General features: G+C 29.0%; 2 protein-coding genes and 1 non-coding gene across 4 annotated transcripts in view; all 3 read right to left on the bottom strand.

Moving 5' to 3' along the window:
• Positions 1–7382: 7382 nt before the first annotated feature.
• On the bottom strand, positions 7383–9223 carry LOC105131888 (60S ribosomal protein L11-like). Its single transcript, XM_011035081.1, has 5 exons — positions 9115–9223; positions 8903–9010; positions 8756–8798; positions 8478–8673; positions 7383–7804 (listed from the first exon to the last, which is right to left on the bottom strand). Exons 1-5 carry the CDS (start codon positions 9115–9117, stop codon positions 7606–7608), a joined length of 549 nt encoding a protein of 182 aa, XP_011033383.1. The 5' UTR covers positions 9118–9223; the 3' UTR covers positions 7383–7605.
• A 29-nt stretch (positions 9224–9252) lies between these two features.
• Positions 9253–9325, bottom strand: TRNAE-CUC (transfer RNA glutamic acid (anticodon CUC)). Its single transcript has one exon. It is a non-coding gene; the product is annotated as a tRNA-Glu (tRNA).
• A 5079-nt stretch (positions 9326–14404) lies between these two features.
• Positions 14405–19455, bottom strand: part of LOC105131887 (Ubiquitin-like superfamily protein) — a 10574-nt gene continuing 5523 nt past the window's right edge. For both annotated transcript variants that reach the window (XM_011035080.1, XM_011035079.1), the window contains exons 3-5: positions 15251–15436; positions 15037–15076; positions 14405–14493 (exon numbers count right to left, since the gene is read on the bottom strand). In XM_011035080.1, the coding sequence (XP_011033382.1) occupies positions 14411–14493; positions 15037–15076; positions 15251–15436 (309 nt within the window). In that variant the 3' untranslated portion in view covers positions 14405–14410. The remainder of the gene's footprint in view (positions 14494–15036; positions 15077–15250; positions 15437–19455) is intronic.

Below are 19455 nucleotides of genomic sequence, written 5' to 3'. Positions count from 1 at the left end.
ATAAGTTTTGAGGTGCTCTAGAACTTATCAATATAGAATTCATTTTTTTTTAATGTTTGGTTCTTATATTTCATAATGCTATTTGGTTGAGGTGAATAAAAAGAGGTAATTTGATCGATAATACTATTTTAGAAACATGATTCACCGAATGGTCTTTTATATTCTTCACTTTTATCACTTCTTATTACCTTTATTTTCTTATCAAGTTGATTATTTACTTTATTATTATAATGTTTAAACATTTAAATAGCCTCACCATCTCTGCTTATAAATAAATAGGTATAACAATACCTTATGCAATCATATATAAAAGTAACATAATACTTTTTCTCACCTCTAGTTTATGTAGACTTTAAATTACTAATATCTGAAAGAATAAACATATAGGCTCACTATTATTTTTAAATAAATGAAAAGAAGTTTTTGTGAATTATGATTCAACATGAATCTCACACTTATAATTTATTTTTTTATATAAAAAATTATATTTGGTAATAAATCAAGATTTATTAACTTTTATATATAATTATAATTCGCATGCCCTAACTTGTCATGCCACATGTCATGACTTAAGCGAGTAAGGAAAAAAATATTGTTATTTTCTTTCTTTTCTTTCATGTAGACAATGATTGTTACATTCATTTAGAAAATGACATCAATAAGATATCATTTTCCTAGAGACTTTCTATTTTTAGATGGTACAAATTTGATACTCTCAAAGACAAACTTAAAATTATTTTTGCTCAATAGCAAGCCAAACATTAAGTGCATCTAACATCAACCATATGAAACGTACTGTTGAGAGTTAGAAGTTTTTTAAAAGTCATCTTTAGAATGACCTTTCTAATATTTAGTACCTTTGAGATTAATGAATTCTTCATATACAAGTGTAATTGTATTCATTTTTAAAACTCTATCAGCAAGGTAATTAACCTCATTGATATTAGTTTCAACAATCATTCTCTTTATTAGATTACTTTGAAGATCCTTATATCGGTGACCCTTAGCGAGACACCTTATATTGTTGCAGATAAAATATTTGTAATCAATTCTCATCAAGCATTGCTTTTGGGGCTATATCTAAAGAGTTAGCTCTTTTTTCGAATAGCTTATTGTCATTTTCTACCCTTATCTTTAAAATAAGGTTTACAACTTTCATTACCTTGCTTTTGTGCTTAAGGTAGTTGAATTCTTTCCAAGATGGTGGCAATATTCTAATAATTAGTCATTTGGAAAGATTCACTTAAAAATATATCTCTTGCATAAATACTACAAAAGCTAAATTGAAATTATTGAACTTGACTCATAACGAATCTTGAGTTAACCATATTGAAATTTTAAAATATATCAACTATAAAATTATCCATACTGGCAACTTCAACTTTGAACTTTATGACCGAATCTCTTTAAAGTATCTTTATATTTTTAATTGAACTATACACATTATATTGTATTTTTTTATTCAATCTATTCAAGATGTGGTCTTTACATATGAAATTACTATTACTCCATGAATCCAAAATCAATTCAATAGTGGAACGAATTCATTATTTGATAAGTTTAATGTATTTTTAGATGAAAACTTTGTTAAACTCAAGGTTGTCACATAAATAATATTTTATGATGTTATATCTTGAAGTTCAATTCAGTAAACTTTTTGGGTTTCTCACTATACACTATAAAAGGTGATGGTAAAATTCTTATTATCAAAGTAGTATTTATTGAAAAAATATTGGTTTGAACAACCAATTCTCAAGTTAAAGTCATGATAAATATTTTTTTATAGAAAAAAAAGCCAAAATATTTATATAATCAAATTTGGCTTCTCAATAAGTATAAATATAAATATATATTCAAAGCAAACATAATTTTTAAATAAATCAAAGTTTAAGGAAAAAAATATTGCAACTATAAAATATAAACAAGAAATAATTCAACAAAGCAAGTTCATAAAAAAAAACAATTATACAGTTTTAGATCTTTTTAACATGCATCATGTTTGTTTAAATAAAATTAAACAATAAAACATTCCAAACAAGATTGCAAAATTACATATATAAACTAAATAAATTTGACAATAATAAGGTCTAAAATTATTGTACAAAGCTGTCACAATAAATTAGAAATTTGAGTGTATAATATATAATTTATAATCATGAGAAGTTATAAGTTCATTGTAAACTTGCAATCATAACATAAAACAAGTATACATACAAAATAACTATTAAATCATATATGAGAAATTGAAACTAACCCCTAGTATGCACATTAAAATATATATTGAAATAATATTTAAAGTAAAAGCATGTAAAGCATTTACTTGTTCACTGAATTTTTATTATTGTTAATGATCAATTATTTGCCCTTAAAGATTTATTGCTTCTCATTTTGTGCTTAATGATTTTTTTAATAAGTTTCACATGATTTTAACAACACCTTATTTAGATACAATCCTAAACAAAGTTCAACAAACTCAAAAGAATTATACTCAATACCTCTTTATAAAGATTGAACCTAAGCTATAAAGTAGAATAACAAGTCTAACAAAAGTCAACAATAAATGAAGAAAAAAACTCAAGAAATTTCATTGATATTTTTCCACTTATCAAAGATATATGTTTAAAGAACTTATAAATCAAGATATTAATGCATGTAATTCATGAATATCTAGAATTCATGAATGTTCATAATTCATAAGAAAATACTCATGGATGTTCATAATTCAAGAGTGTTCATAGTTCATAAATTACTCATAATAATAGATTTTAATCACTTAATTAATTTATTGGTTCATATACTAAGATATTTTAGGTACTAAAAGAAATTACTAATCAAACATGAACTAAATAGAAAATATTTATCATTATCTAAACCCAAGCCTAAACTCATGATCTCTCGTGTCTATTATCCAATCCATAAAACTATTTTGGGTATGAAACTTTTGTTATCCAAAGATTCTTTAAGAATAATTTCTCATTCACTTTTAATTAGGTTTTAAAATATATTAATATCTTGATGTTAAAATGTCCATGTTGGATCATAAAACTCAACATGATTTTAACCCTAGATGTAAGAGGACCTCACATATAATTTAGCATTTAAAAATTCCATTACATGTTTTATAAACCAAATCCAATATTTTTTTTTGAAATTTTAATGGAGTATTTTTTTTTTGAAATTTTAATGGAGTTTTGCTTTCTATATGACTAGAGTTGGTGAAGAAATAACTATAATCCAATAATAAAAAAAATCATATGCAAATATAAAAGTGAAGTTCTCGCAACTAAAATTGCAAAAACATCAAGAACTTCTAAAGATATATGATTATATGTTGCGAGAAGCCATTTAATTTGTTAACTTAATTATATGACACTAATATTTTTAATAAGAAGAGCAATAATTTAAATTTGATTGAAACTAATAATTTGCTAGAAAAGATCTTCCTTTTCTTATTAATATAATTAATTTTAAAAAAACATAACAATTTTTTCTATGTTGATTATTTAATAAAAACAAAATGCATTTAAAGACATGCAAGAAAAAAACATCATGATAATTTAATACAAGGACAAAAAAATACTTTAACCAAAATCTTTTTATCTTCTAAATTGTTTTTCTTTTAAAGTTTAACTCAGTTCAGTTGGTTATTTTTAAAATCTTCCGACCTAAATTCTTATTGAGGTCGGATTTCAAATTAAATCATATGAAAATTAATATAATCTAACCCGATTAACTTGTTAAGTTTAAAGTCAACCCACAAGATTGGTGTAAGCATAGCTTAACTTAAAAAAAAAAATCAAGATGATATTTATTTTATTAAGACTAAGGTGGCAACACATTGATTGAATTTAGATCAACCTAACAAACTTGTGACCTCGGTCATGCACCCGACCGGGTTCGGTAAGTTTTTTTTTTAATTTTTTTAATTATATAATAAAAAATCAGCAATGATAACAAAGTAATCAAATAAATAAATAAAATTGATTATGATGGGTTGAAAAAAAAGGAACATTTGTTATCGAATAGAGTAAAAATTAAATGGAATTTAATAAAATAGTATCTAAAAAACATTATTAATAAATCATAGAATTTAAAAGAAATTATATATATATATATATATATATTATTCTAAATTATTTAATGTATAAAAAAATAAAATAAAAATTCTTTAATTCCGATGGACTTTTGCTTTTCTATACACCTTAAGTTGGTGAAGAAATAACTTTAATCCAACAAGAAAACAAAAACATTGATGGAAATATAGAAGTATATAAAAGTGAAGTTTTTATAGCTAATGAAGAAAATTACTTTGAGGATATTTGTTTACATGATAATTCTGCTTTTAACATAAAAACTTAACTGCTTTTCATATGGGACCCTGTATATTTTTGATGAAACACTGTTTTGTGAGAACCAACTAAAAATTGCGTCTCATGTCTACAACCAGTTGAATTAATTTCACTTGGGCACTGTTACTCTTCACTGGGAGTGAACAGTGCCCAGCTACATATAATTCATCTGTGTGCTATTCACATGAACAATGCTAGGTGAATAACTATTTGTATTAAAAAAATTATTTTTTTAAATTATATTTTACTTAAAAAACTAGTATTTAATATTATTTAGTAACACTATATAAATTAGAAGAAAATCAATTAATAACTTAGTATTTATAAAATTTGATCATAAACCCAATTATGTTCTTACCAGGTCCAATCCAATTTTAAAAATTTAATTTTTATTTTTATTTGTAATTGTATTTTATTCAAAAAATTAGAAAAAGATTGTTTGATGACATAACAAAAAATTCAATTTTTGTTGTTGCGCACTTAAGAAACTATGAAGAATATTATTATTATTGGATAGATTCCGTACATAATGAAATTTCACATAGTTTAATAAAATAATAAAAAAATATTTGATATCAATATTATTTATTTTATAATATAATAATAGTTGTTAAATATACAATATTTAAATTAAAAACCATCAATATTAATATATATATATATATATTAATTATTTTATAATCTCAATTCAAAAAGTAATCTTTTAGCTAAATATATTAAATTATTTTTTATTCAACCTTAATTTCAATTATAATCTTCATCAAATATATATTTTTGAAATTAATCTCAATTAAAAACATTTTTTATAAAATAATTTTTTTCAAATCATAACCATAACAATTATCACAATACTAAATTGCTTACTAAATTGCTTAAACCCATTCTGAATGGTGTAGTGGACCAATAAACAACTCTTTTTGCTTAAGTCAGAGGTCTCAATGGCTGAACTCCAAACTTTCACCTTGGAGCTACGAGGATACAGTGTTCAACTGTTCATGTTTCTAGAAAGAAAGGAAATACCAAACATGTTTAGATGACAAACCAGATAAGAGGCCTACAGGTCGGGCTATTTTTTTAACATTAAAAAAAAATATATATTGTTAATGTATCTTCAAGCAATTAGAAAAATCATAATTATTAACTTAAAATCGAATACATGTTTAACAAAATAAAAGGAGGATTATATGTGTCAATAATAAATAAATGCTAAAAAAAAATCAAAATACCATGTCACGAAGTTGAGAAACATGCGCTTCAAAAAAATATATGATCACGTGATTTTCTTATCTTAATTATATGGCACTAGTTTTATATATATATATATAAAAGAGGAACAATAATTTAAATTTGATTGAAATGGAATAATTTCCTAGCAAAATTCTTCCTTTTCTTATTAATGTAAAGAAATTTTTTATTATGTCTGTCTCACTGATGTTTTTTTTTTTTTTTTTTCTAAACCAAAAACTGTAACCTTATTCAATTGATCATCTTTAAAACTCATCAACTTAAATCCATGTTTAGATGAGATTTCAAATTCAACCATGTAATAATTAACTTAAGAAAACTTGATCAATCTGATAAGTTTAAAAACAACCTTAAAAATTAACAAATCCATAACTTGATATAAAAAAATTCAGATCATGTCAACCAACAAATTTATATCTTCCATCAGGTCAATCCAACAAACAAACTCATGTCTTGATCATGGACTTGAATAAGTCCAATAAGTTTATTTTTATTATAAAATTATATTTTATTTAATTATATAATATAAATCTGTGATGAGACAAAGTAATCAAATAAAAAAAATGATTATAACAGGTTTGGATAAAAAACAATTGTTGTCAAACATAGTAAAAACTAAATGAAACTTAATAAAATAATATCTAAAATACAATATTAATAAATTTAAAAATTGAAAAGAATATATATTATTTAAATTATTCAATTTATAAAAAAACAAATAAATAAGAAAAACACCAATACACGGGTCAACAAAACCTAATGTATATCAGCGTTTAAAAATAAGCAAGCCTAAGTTCATGGACCTGCAGTGCCTAAACCAACTAAGCCATAATATTTTTTTGGCGAAGGTAGTTGCATAGAGACAGAAGTAGGAAAATAAAGCTATTTTATATTTGACCCCAAAACACCATTTTTAATCTATTTTTACAATCTCTTGTAAATACACTCTTCCAACCTCAAAAAACTAATCCTAACTTAAAAAAGGAAAAATAAGAAACCCAAAACATCTCCATACACACCTGAAAAACAGCTTAATCATTTTTGCGCGCAGAATCAAATCAAAAAAACCCTTACCATCTCCTTTTTAAAACCCAGTGATTGAGAAGTGAAAAAAATACAGTTCTGGACAAAATCATATCATTTATTTAAATTCTTTATTGAAAAATCAAGAACCATCCCACCAATGTCTCGGATAACTTAAAAAGAACGGAATACGAGCCAAATCATAAAGTTGAGTCATCAACCGAAACAAGGTAAAAGGAGATTTGAAGGAAAAAAGGCTTGATGGTCAAAAACAAATTAAGGACAAATTATTTTTTTTAAAAAATCATCTTTTATTTAAATAATTGCTATTTCACCTTACTTCCAATTTTCATCCTAACATTTATAATCATCGCTAATAATCAAACCAAATTAATCTTGATAAAATCATGAACCAACTCAATATCAAGACCCTTTTATCAGACCACAAAAACCCAAAAGGAAAGAGCACAAAACAAATTATGAAGTTCACTTATAAATTTACAAAATGTGAAATAATTAAATTAAAAAAACTTAGAGAAAAAAATCACTGTAGATTGGTGATTCTTACTTGCATCTGCCGGCCATTATATGCGGTCATCCTCAGACGCATCACTCAAATACCCTATACGAGGTCATAGCAGTTCAATACACTGCCAACTGTTTTTCACTGAATGAGGGCATCCGGCTCACTACTGTTGAAAAGCATCTACAATTTCTCCCTTTATGATCTCATGATCATGCAGGCCAGCATGCACACATCAATCATGGAGCCCAGCTCAAATAACAAACTGCAGTTCAGGCAAAGAATACCGAACACAAGATATTTGCACAATCTACTCCAACGAGCATAAATGGGGAGCAAGAAAATCAAGAAGTGTGCAACAGATGCTACCAATTAAAAAATCTCATCAACAAAATTTTAAATTCAGATGCACAATCCTGCCAAATGTAACTAGTAAAAACTTTTAACTCAACCAAGGGAAAAGAACTAGGATCCAATATTTTGGGACTTGTTAAGTATGACTCCTTCATATTTGATTTGGAACCACTTCATTGCGTCATCCTTTGTAACTCTCTGGTGAATTCCAACACGACTCTTGCACCTACGACGGCGGCCAACACGGTATCCAGGACGTTCCAAAACAACGTAGAAGTCCATGCCATAAATACCTGTAGAAGGGTCGTACCTGGTAGTCGAGAAAGAAATAGCAAAGTTAATTACAAAAACAGTGTACCAAGTCAAACCAAACCTAACCCTGGCACATTCAACTTCAACATGGTAGAATTACAAGAGCATAAAAAGCCCGTGACAGAAAACTTCATGTCAGAATTCACCGTGCAAGATATAATGTGAACTGATATTATTACTTAATAATCAGTACTGTTAGAAGCGTTATATTTAACATAAGAGAAATTAAGCAAGGCTACATCACTACACTACACATCCTCCTATATAGGGTCATTCAACATTTGTGCTTTGCACAATCATGCGCACCTAATTCATAACTAAATCCACAATTACAAAATATGGCAATCCTAAGGCTGTAATCACAACAGCATTACTCTTACTTGAAAAGAATTATCCATAAACCATTAAGTTAGAATAGGTATCAAACAATAACTATAGAGTAACATGTGCGAAAAGAGATTACAACACAAACAGAAGTGTTCAATTTGAACTCAAAGCGTTTGAGATGCTACCGTTCTTAAGCCAAAAAGCATTAAAGCCCTAACAATCCACTGATACCCACTGAATTCATTCCATCATAAATGCATAACAAGTACTATGAAGCAATCGCAATAAACCCAGCACAATACTTGATTATGGAATTAACAACAAAGCAACATAGAAAAACTCACTTGATGCCAAGATCAATGTGCTCCTGAATACCGAACCCGAAGCAACCAGTATCACTGAAGTTCCTTCTCAAAAGCTCATACTCCTTCACCTTCAACCCACTTTCCAGCAACTGCATAGCCTTGTCTCCCCTCACAGTGACATAGCAAGCAATCTTCTCGTTACGCCTGATCCCAAAAGATCTCACAGTATACCTAGCTGCTCAATATAACACAACAAATAAATTAGTAATCTTTTTTTTATAAAACATATAGAGATACAACAGCAGAAACACAAATACCCTTCGAGAAGACTGGTGTTTGACCACTAAGCTGTTCAAGGACCTAACAAACCAAAACGAAAATAAATAGAGAGTTCGCAATTTATTTACTTGCTGAAATTTAAGTTTTCGTTGATTTTACAAAGAAAGAAAAGAAAAGGAAAAAACCTTGGCGGCACGGGTGAGGCGATCACCACTCTCCCCGACAGAGATGTTGAGGACCAACTTCTGGACCTTGATCTCTCTCATTGGGTTCGATAGTTTCTTCTCTGAAGCCTGATTTAAGCACAACAAAAACAACAACACTAAGCAGCAATAACAACAACAATAACAACAATGATGTAGAAATGCAAATGACGAGAAGAAGAGATGAGAAAGACCATTGCTGCGGGCTGCGGGAGGCGGGAGGGACTGGAGAAGGAAAACAATCTAGTCTTCTTTTTATATAAGATGTAACTAGGGTTAGAATGCTAAATTACGATACTGGCCTTGTATTAGCAAAAATACAAAATGTAAATTTCCGTTGCCGGGACTTGAACCCGGGTCTCGCGGGTGAGAGCCGAGTATCCTGACCAACTATACTACAACGGATTAGCAGTGATGGTTAAGAATAACATATTTATATATCAATAAAAAAAGTTGTGTTTACACCTTGGCATCACCCGTTACAGACTTAACATCACGCAAAAACAATTACGAATTAAATGTTCCGTGGAAATCACTGTAGATATTTTTTTTTATGTATATAATTATATGCTCTTTAATTCAAATAAAAAGGTTACACAAATAACACGTTATCTATTAACTTAATTTTCAGTGATCATAAAATCACTAAAATCAAGTCTTGTATGTTTTGTTCTTCTAAAAATTTTATTTTTAGTCTATTTTAACTTAAAATATCTAGAAAATACTTCAAATACATTAATAAAATTATTTATAGACTCAAACATCTCAAAATTAACCTAAAAAAGTTAGCTCAGATTTATCATTTTAAATAAAGTGAAGAGTAAAAAAAAAACCTAGACTAAACTCCTCCTGAAATAAAAGTTATTGCTAAAATCAAGGTCAGTTAAGACTTTATTTCTCTATCATTAAAATATAACCCTTTGTTTTTCACAAAGTAAACATTAAAAATAAAATAAAATTTTAGATCTAAATTATTTTTTTAAAATATTGAAGGACCAAAAATTTATAATTTGAAAAGCGAACCAAAATAATTTCTTTGACCCAATTTCAAAACTACCATATTTTCTCTTCTCTCTTTTTTTTTTTTTTTGTCAATTTTGCAATCTTTGCTCAACAAATTTGAAGCAATTAAGCTTAAATTTAGCCTTAAAAAAATACAATCCGCCAGAAACCCATATGATGACTAAAATAAATTAATAAAAGTTACCTCGGTATGTCCACAGTTCTTCTCACGACATATAAAGTTTTGTATAATACCCCAGTTTTGGATAATGAGAGCATAAGTAATTCAATCCGTGCATTTTATGGAAAAAAACTTACAACAAAACAAGTTTTTTTTTTAAAAAAAAAATTATTGTTTTATTGGTTATTTCAATTTGTATAGTTTTATAAATAATTTTTTTTTATTAAAATTAGAAATTAATAAAAATAAATTAAGTGATTTTTTGGGATGCTCATGGTTAAAGTTATAAAATAGAAGAAAAAATATAGAAAAGATATAAATATACTTTGTTAAATAAACAAAGCTAAAAATATAAAATAAATATGTTTTTAAAATAATTATAAGTGAATTTCTATATTTTTTAAAAAAAAACATGAGCATAGTGTAGTCGCCAAACCTAAAAACTTGGGCATGCTATATCTAGATATCTTGGGCTCAACATGCCTTGCTTGTCTTGAATCTCGCTTGGTTGCCAAACCAAAATGTCTTGGATCTGGTATATCCACTAAACTCAAGTATTTCGAGTTTGACATGATTGCTAGACCTAAAATACTACGTTTTGGTTTGGTATAATCGCTAGATTCAAGATATTTAGGTCTGACATGTCAACAAGATAAATTCAAGATGCTTAGGTTTAATAAGAAGTTAAGTGGATGTTTATTGATCCGCTATGAAGCACAAATCAATATACTAGTTTTTTTAAAAATAATGTTAAATTAATACATGGAGATAAATGTAGAAAAACCTAAGGAAAAAAGAACTCTATTTTGATAACATTGAATTAAAATACTAATAAAAAAAAACCCAGAGAAATACCGAAGTAGTCTTGCTTGATTCATCCACGAAGTGCTAATAAAAAGAAAATAAAGAAATATTGAACTATGTTTATTGATTTGTCATGCATTAAATTTTGAATCATGAAGCTCACCTTCTCTCTTATCTCACGCTTTCTCCATGAAACACAAATCTGGAAGAAACACCCAAAAACAAATTCATGGTTTAAGACAAAACCAAACATAAATTTAGCCGTTTTATCATCTTCTCTTTTCATGGTTTGGTGTTGGCATTGATTTCTCGAAACATGACAACAAAATGTATGTTTTCATTCCTTTCTTGAATTGAGATTTCAAAACTTATGGGTGGTGCGTTTAGTTATTGTTAAATCATTAGGATATATGTTTTATTTCCTTGATTTAACTAAAAAAATTAACAATGGGAATCTTGAAGGTACAATATCTCTAAGCAATTATATTTTTTATGTTCAACTTATAAATTTTAAATCCCCAGGCATGTTTTGGAGGTTGGGAAATCTTTTATTTGAGTTTTTACGAAAAAACCCATAATTAAAAAATTTGGATTAATGTTTACAAAACTTTAATTTTTTAATTACTGTTCAATTCATTTATAGTTACCATTCAATTAGTGTGTCATTCTAAACAATGTAATAGGAGACTCATGCTTGATGCAGTCTATGAATTTAACTATTACTGCAAGTGAATATTTAAGCAATGCAAGTTTATTATTATAGTAAATTTATATGAAAGATTAATGGTAGCTATTTATAGAAAATTTAAAGTCTCACTTTATTCTTAAATTATAAAGCGTGATGAACTTTGAGATGATAGAGAGTGAGACTTATTCTTGAATATTTTTGGAAGCTGATGGTGTGAGAGTAGTATTCTCACACATGTTGTCATATTGACTCATTATTGCTTGCTTTCTCCTTTGCTCCGGATCGCCACTCTTTATAGTTTCAAATTAAAGGAACATGACCAAATTGGTAGTATTCTTAGACTTGGTTAATGACACGGATCAACCTTGGTTACTTGATATATTTAACCCAAATACATGTAATATTTCTAAAATATCCATCTCTCATGGTTTTAAAAATATAGCTATTTGAATCTTTAAAGATATAGTTTAATTACTCAGGTTCTAGAGTTATCTTTTAAAAATTATTAATTTAAATTTTATAAATTTTATAGTTAGAATTAATTAAGATATACATAAATTATCTCATATATATATATATATATATATATATATAATGTCTTCATATTCAAATTTTTTTCACGAAAGGTATTTTAGCAATTGAGAAAGTTACAATGAAAACATGTATATCCATTCACTAAATTTAAAGTGCATCAAATATATGTGTCAATTTAATATACTTTAAATTCTAACAATTTTTCTATACATACTTTTTTTTTTTTTCTATACATACTTGAAATGTCGAGTGTTGAGTCAAGATAAGTTTAAGATCTCAAAAGGTTAAGGTAGGTATTCTACAGTCAAGTTCAAGACCCTTAGTTTTGAGTCCTGGGACATTAATAAAAGGTGAGGCCAAGACCATGTATGATAACGCAAGGGGCCATCGTGTTTAAGTCTGAAATTCAAGACTGAATCTGATCCATGATGCTTAAAGGTCAGGTTTGAGGTTGTCAAGGGTTGGGATGATGTTGGGTTTAGGACACCTAATTTGAGATCTAAGGCGTGGTCCGAATAGAGACGAGGTTCAAGATGCCCCGGCATAAGATTGGTGCACTAGAGGATTGAGCCAGGACTAGGTAAGGAATAAGACCTTATTAGCTACGTGGCCAGCACTTCGTCACGGAGTAAATAATTTTTTTTATAATACAAAAAAAAAATATGCAAGTATTTACATTATGTGTTAAGACACCCAAAAAAAAAATGCAAATAAAAAATTATATGCATAAATTTAATAAATAAATCAAGAATTATTTATAATAATAAATGTAAAAAAAAATCATAAACAATAATAACTAAAGATTTAATTAAAAAATTAAAAAGATAGATATTTGTCAAGATAAATAATATCATAACATAGGGGTAATATCATAACATAGGGGTAATGGACTCAATTGTGATTAATAACTTTGTTTTTTAAAATTAATTTTTTATTTAATCATTTAATAAATAAAAAACACACATAAAAAATTGGTTGAATTAATTTCTTTTTTCAAACATACGAAAAGTATCAAGGCATCATCAATGTGTTTTTCAAGATAAAAAATTAGCATATTATAAATTCAAAATCTGATGAAATTGAATATAATTGGACAAAATTAAAATTAAAAATACTCAATTTGAAAAAAAAAACAATATTAAAATGATTCAAATTAACATGTGAAACCCAAGTTTTAAGTCATGCATCCCACTAGGTCTAATAACTCTTTATTTTTCATTTAATTACATTGCAACAAGGTACATTACACTCTTTTTTTATATCAAAAAAGTATTTTATTTTTTTGAAAAAGGTGCCGTATGAAACTAAACTAAAAGTCAACCTATTTTTTTTAAAATTCAATAACAAAATGAGATTTTTTTAATAAAATAAAAAATTTAAAGAACAAAGGATGGAAACAAGTTAATAAAAAAATATAAATATATATAAAGAACAAATAAGTCAAACGCTTGATAAACCCATTAAAAAACCTGACTCGTAGAATAGGCTTAGCCCACCCACCATGCCCTTTTATTTTAATTTTTTTACATATATATATATATATATATATATATTTTTTTTTGCAATATTAGGGTTGCCCACCCTCCCTAATAGTTTGTTTATAATTGCCTGCTATTTAAGTCAAATAAAAAAAAAACACAAATAAAAAATTCTCTTAATTTAATTTTCAGTGACCACAAGATCATTGAAAAATCAAATTTTATATTTTTTCTTTAAAAACTTTATTTTTAATCTAAAATACATAGAAAATACTTCAGATATGTTAATAATTTTATTTATAACATTGAACAACCAATACCAACATGAAATAAAAAAAATTCTTGAGCTAACATCTACCAAAAAATACATAAGCTAAGCTTCTCATCAGACAAAACTTATTAATATTAAAATTAATATTTTTCATGAACAAAATCGAGATCAAATAAGATTTTATTTCTCTGCCACCAAAATATAACCACTTTGCCACCAAAATATAACCATTTTCTCTTTCTTCTCTCAAAATATATACTAAAAATAAAAAAATAAAATCTTAGATTAAAATTAAATTTTAGAAATATTGGAGGACCAAAAGTTTATAATTTAAAAAGTGAACCAAAATAATTTTTCCACCCAATTTCAAAATTGCCATATTTCCAACTTTTTTTTTAACTTTAGTCCTCTTTCTTCAATCTTGCCCTTGCTCAACAAATTTGAAGCAATTGAACTTGAATTTAGCCTTACAAAAAATGCAATCAGCCAAAAAAATATCTGCACTTGCCAAGCATTTTTCAAGCAAGTTATGTCACCAATTTGTACCATCTCCATCACGAGACTGGTAAAAATCATCAGGCCGCACAATGTTGACATCCTCAAACTCATTGTCATCTGGAATCATGAAAGAAAAAGAATATCAAACCACTTCAAGTTCTTTTAAATTTCATTACTGTAATTCCTAATCGAAATAAGTTTCACACGCGCACGGCCAAAAAATGCAAGTCATGGATAGAGTGTGATGAAACTACTTCATGCTAATCACAAGCCTAATACCTGTTTCACTTTTACCTTGTTATTCTATCATAAAAAAAGGCAAGAAAACAGAGGTTGCCAGTATCCATCTCAGAGCTATTGTCTTAAAAGTCAAAGCTGATTTACAACAACTTCCAACTATTTTAGTGAGACCTTGTTGCAGATCATTGGCTAAATTTGCATACTGGAGTTGGTCCATGAACATTAGTTAAAAGCCCATTTCATAAAAAAAAGGTCATGTATGCTATGGCTGAACCCTCTCCAATAATAGAAAAGGATGCAATGACACTAAAAAGCAGTTGGATTAACTGCTTTGCTTTGTGTAAGAAAGGAAGATGTCCAAGTTCTTATCTAAATTAAGTATCCAACTAAATTAAGAAAATCAAGGGATAAGGGGGCAACCTTTTCTCAAGGTTAGTGCCACAACAGCATCATTTTCCACCTGAACAAGGCAAATGTGAAGTTATTCAAGATCTCAAAAAAAAAAAAAAAACTCAACAGAATAGCAGACAGTCAAATAACACCAGAATATGACATTTTGAAGTAATCTAGATCTTAAGAGTCTTGCCTCCCATAAATATAGCATCATAACAGTCAAAAGGAATGTAATTACTACCTTCTGCTCTGCCAGTGACTTTGAATCCTCCAACACTTCCCCTGTTCCCACTAAGATCAACCGCTGATCATTAACTGGTTGATCAATAAGGACATTTAATTTCTGCTTAATCTCCAGAGTTTTCTCAGTTGGATCACACTGGATAAAGTAAGTTGTCTTGTTACGCTTAACCCGGATGTACATAGCCTGTACAAAAATTTAAGTAAAAAACAATCATGAGAGTAGAGGGACCAGATGAAAATAGTTTTAACGACTAGAATAAATATGCAACACATTTGATGGAACAATAGTTTATTCTAACTATTTTTCTGGGCCAGTCTATAGAACTTCTGCATGGCAATAGTAAAGCTTCCATAAAGTGTGAAGCCTCACTAGAATTATTGAACACTATGCAACAAATACATCAAAAGCACAACATAATGGTAGAAATATTATTCTCATACAAGGATATTATAGGCACTGAAATAGTATAAAGCTCACTATTTCAATCGCTCAACATGTAGGACCTTTTCCAGCCACACAGCTCAAATTTTAATCTAAAACTCTAGATTATGCCCACAAGCTCATCAAGTAGTTGGCTGTTGTCACTACTGATCTCAAAGCAGTAGCAAGTCTTTTAGTTTCATGTAGTGAGAAAGATGAAATCTCCATCTGTAAACATGTAATAATGAATTGCCAGGGGGTGGGGGTTTCGGCAACGCATCTCTAGTCATTAGTCACTCTAAAAGTAAGAAAAATCAAAACCTCCAATTCTGGTTTTAAGTGAAATAGGGCTCCATTCAAAATAACTATTCTTTCTTTGTAATGATTGCCCGACAACATGCCAACTCACACAACATTAATAAAAGGAGGTGATCTTCTACAGCACTTCATGATTCACTCAATGTGATTCATTCAATGTAATAGCTGCAAGGAATATGGACATATTGCTACCCATTGTGTGCAGAAGTATTGTAATCACTGCAAAAAACCAGGACATATTATCAGATACTGGACATATTATCAGAGACTGTCATATCCGTTCTCATAATCGCCGAACTAATGCCTATCAGGCTACAGTTGGTTCTTCATCTTTAACTACTATCAGGCTACAATTGGTTCTTCATCTTTAACTGGTGATGATTCATCTGTCCTTACTCCTGAGATGGTTGAGTAGATGATTATTTTTTCTTTTTTAACCTTGGGACTTCAAGGTAAAATCTTGGTTTGTTGATTTTGGTGCATATAATTATATAACTAGTTATGCTAACACTCTACACAATATTCAACCATGTACGGGATCATTACAAATTACAATTGCTAATGGTAGTCAGTTACCTATTCATAATGTAAGAGATGTTAATTTTTCTGCTAGAGATGTATTTGTATCTCCCGAACTTTCCACCAGTTTTATATTAGTAAACCAGTTGGTTGATGACAACTGTGATGTTTTGTTTTTTGTAATAGTTGTCTTGTGCATGATCAGGTGTAGAGAAAAGTACTCATGAGGGGGTTTAAAGTTGGACAATTGTTTTTTTCTGCACCTTTCCATTCTTCCAGTTATTTCTATGGCTTGTACTATTGTAAACCATAAAAGTGAAATATGATACAAATATTTAGGTCATCCTAACCCGGTTGTCTTATCTCATTTAATAAACTCCAATTTGTTAGGCAATAAAGATCAATTTTCATCCTATATATCTCTTGATTGTTCCACATGCAAATTAGGAAAGAGTAAGTCTCTTTCCTTTCCTTCTCGTAATACTTATGGTGAAAAATGTTTTGATTTGGTTTATAATGACATGCGAGGCATTTCTCCAATTATATCTCATGCACATTAGAAATATTTTGTTACATTCATCGACGATTACAACCAATATACCAGGATTTATTTTTTTTGTTCTAAATTTGAGGTATTTTATCTGTCAACAATAAGTTACATATGTTGAAACTCAATTTTCTTCAGGTATTAAAGTGTTAATGTTTGATTCAAGTGGAGAATATGTTGAAACTCAATTTTCTTCAGGTATTAAAGTGTTAATGTTTAATTCAAGTGGGGAATATATGTCTCATGAATTTCATGAGTTTGTTAACCAAAAAAGCATGGTCTCCCATCATTTTTGTCTATATCCACCTCAACAAAATGGTGTTGTTGAATGTAAGATTCATCATCTACTAGATATTGCTCATACATTATTGCTTGAATCTTCTGTTCCATTTAAATTTTAGGTTAAAGCTATGTCCAGGGCAATCCATCTAAATAATAGATTACCCTCTAGTGTTATGAAATTTGACACTCATTATTGTCTTTATCTACATCCTCGCTATCTTGACATGCATACCTTTAGTTGTGTTTGTTTTGTTCATTTACATTCTCATGAATGCAACAAATTGTCTGCTTAATCAGTTAAATGCGCTTTTATGGGTTATAGTATTTCTCACAAATGTTTTGTTTGCTATGATCCATTCTCTAATAGATTTTGTATATCTCGTCATGTTGTTTTCTTTGAAAACAAAAATTTTTTCCCACTCATGTTACATCTGTTCTTGAGATACTTATTCTTTCATGCTTTGATGACTTGTCTTCTACTCCTGAAAGATTCAAGCCTAGATTTGTGTATGAACAACAATGCCCAACTTTACCTCTTCTTAATCCCATCTAAGCCTATTTAGACGATGCCTTTCGTGATTGAGTTGGATTCTGACCCAATTCCTTACCATTCTACTTGAATCTCTTGTCCTCGTGATTGGAATGGATTTTCTCCTACATCATTTCATGCTACTTTGTCATCTATTCCAATTCCTACATGTTATTTCAAGGCAGTTAAGCATGAATTTTAGTGGGATGCCACGGTAGACAAGCTTCTTCCTCTTAAAGATAATCATACCTAGAATGTTGTTCCTTGCCCAACAACTATTAAAGTTATTGGTTGTAAGAGAGTTTACTCAATCAAACTTCATTTTAATAGGACTTAGAGTTTACTCAATCAAACTTCATTTTAATGGGACTTTAGATCGATATAAAGCACGTTTGGTTGCTCCTGGTAACAGACAAGAATACAAGGTGGACTATGAGAAAGGTTTTGCTCATCGATATAAAGCATGGTTGGTTGCTCTTGGTAACAAACAAGAATACAAGGTGGACTATGAGAAGGGTTTTGCTTTGGTCGCTAAAATGACTACAATACGGATTGTTATTTCTATCACTGCTTCACAAGGTTGGTTGCTTTATCAAATAGATGTCAAAAACACATTTCTCCATGGTGATCTTAAGGAGAAAGTTTGCATGACACCACCTCCCAATGTCATCACCAATTCTTCCTCAAATGTCTGTAAGTTGAAAGGCTCTTTATATGGACCGAAACAAACTAGTTTGATAAATTTCAAGCCATCTTGCTTCAATTTTATTTTCAGTAAAGCATGACTACTCCTCCTTCAATTTTATTTTCAGTAAAGCATGACTCCTCCTTGTTTCTTTACAAGACATTTACGGGTATTATTTTTCTCCTTGTCTATGTTGATGATATTGTTATTACTAGGATAGATTCCGTCTTGATTACTCGTCTCCAACAACATCTTCAGGCCTTGTTTCATATAAAGGATCTTGGTTCGCTTACATACTTCTTGGGGATGGAGGTTTATGTTGATCCCTCTGGTATATTACTAAATCAACATAAATATACACAGGATTTGATTACTTTAGCAGGTCTTCAAGAAACCTCTTATATGGATATTCCTTTAGAGGTTAATGTGAAATATTGTCGCGAGGAAGGCAACCTCCTTCCTAATCCTACCGAGTTTTGTCAAGTAGTTAGGAGCCTAAATTATTTGACGATCACACGACCTAATATCTCTTTTGCGATTTAGCAGGTTAGCAAGTTTATGCAATCTCAATGTCATCTACATTTAGCTGTTGTTCGTCGTATCATTCGATATCTCAGAGGTTCACATAGTCGTGGGTTGTTCTTTCCTACCAATACTCTTCTTTGCCTTATTGTATTGTGATGTTGATTGGGCTGAATGTCCCAATACTCGTTGCTCTATTAGTGGATGGTGCATGTTTATTGGAGATCATTGATCTCCTGGAAGAGTAAGAAGCTGGCACAACAATCCCAATGCTGATTTCTACTTATAAAACAAGTACAAACTCGCGGCGGAGAAGGCCTCCGTCGTCTAAGTCAGGCTGGCATCTCTCTCTCTTTCCTCACTACAGAAAGTTAAAGGTC

Source organism: Populus euphratica, unplaced genomic scaffold (genome assembly GCF_000495115.2).
Source record: "Populus euphratica unplaced genomic scaffold, PopEup_1.0 scaffold73.1, whole genome shotgun sequence".
Classification (NCBI taxonomy): Eukaryota; Viridiplantae; Streptophyta; class Magnoliopsida; order Malpighiales; family Salicaceae; genus Populus; species Populus euphratica.
Note: the sequence above shows the minus strand (reverse complement) of the source record. Positions and strands in the feature narration are given on the sequence as shown.

What these genes read in the sequence shown, in the direction of transcription:
- LOC105131888 (XM_011035081.1), bottom strand. An exon ending in AACACCAGTCTTCTCGAAGG is followed by an intron (nt 8,674 to 8,755) that starts GTATTTGTGTTT and finishes TATATTGAGCAG; the next exon opens with CTAGGTATACTGTGAGATCT. An exon ending in CACATTGATCTTGGCATCAA is followed by an intron (nt 7,805 to 8,477) that starts GTGAGTTTTTCT and finishes CTCGACTACCAG; the next exon opens with GTACGACCCTTCTACAGGTA.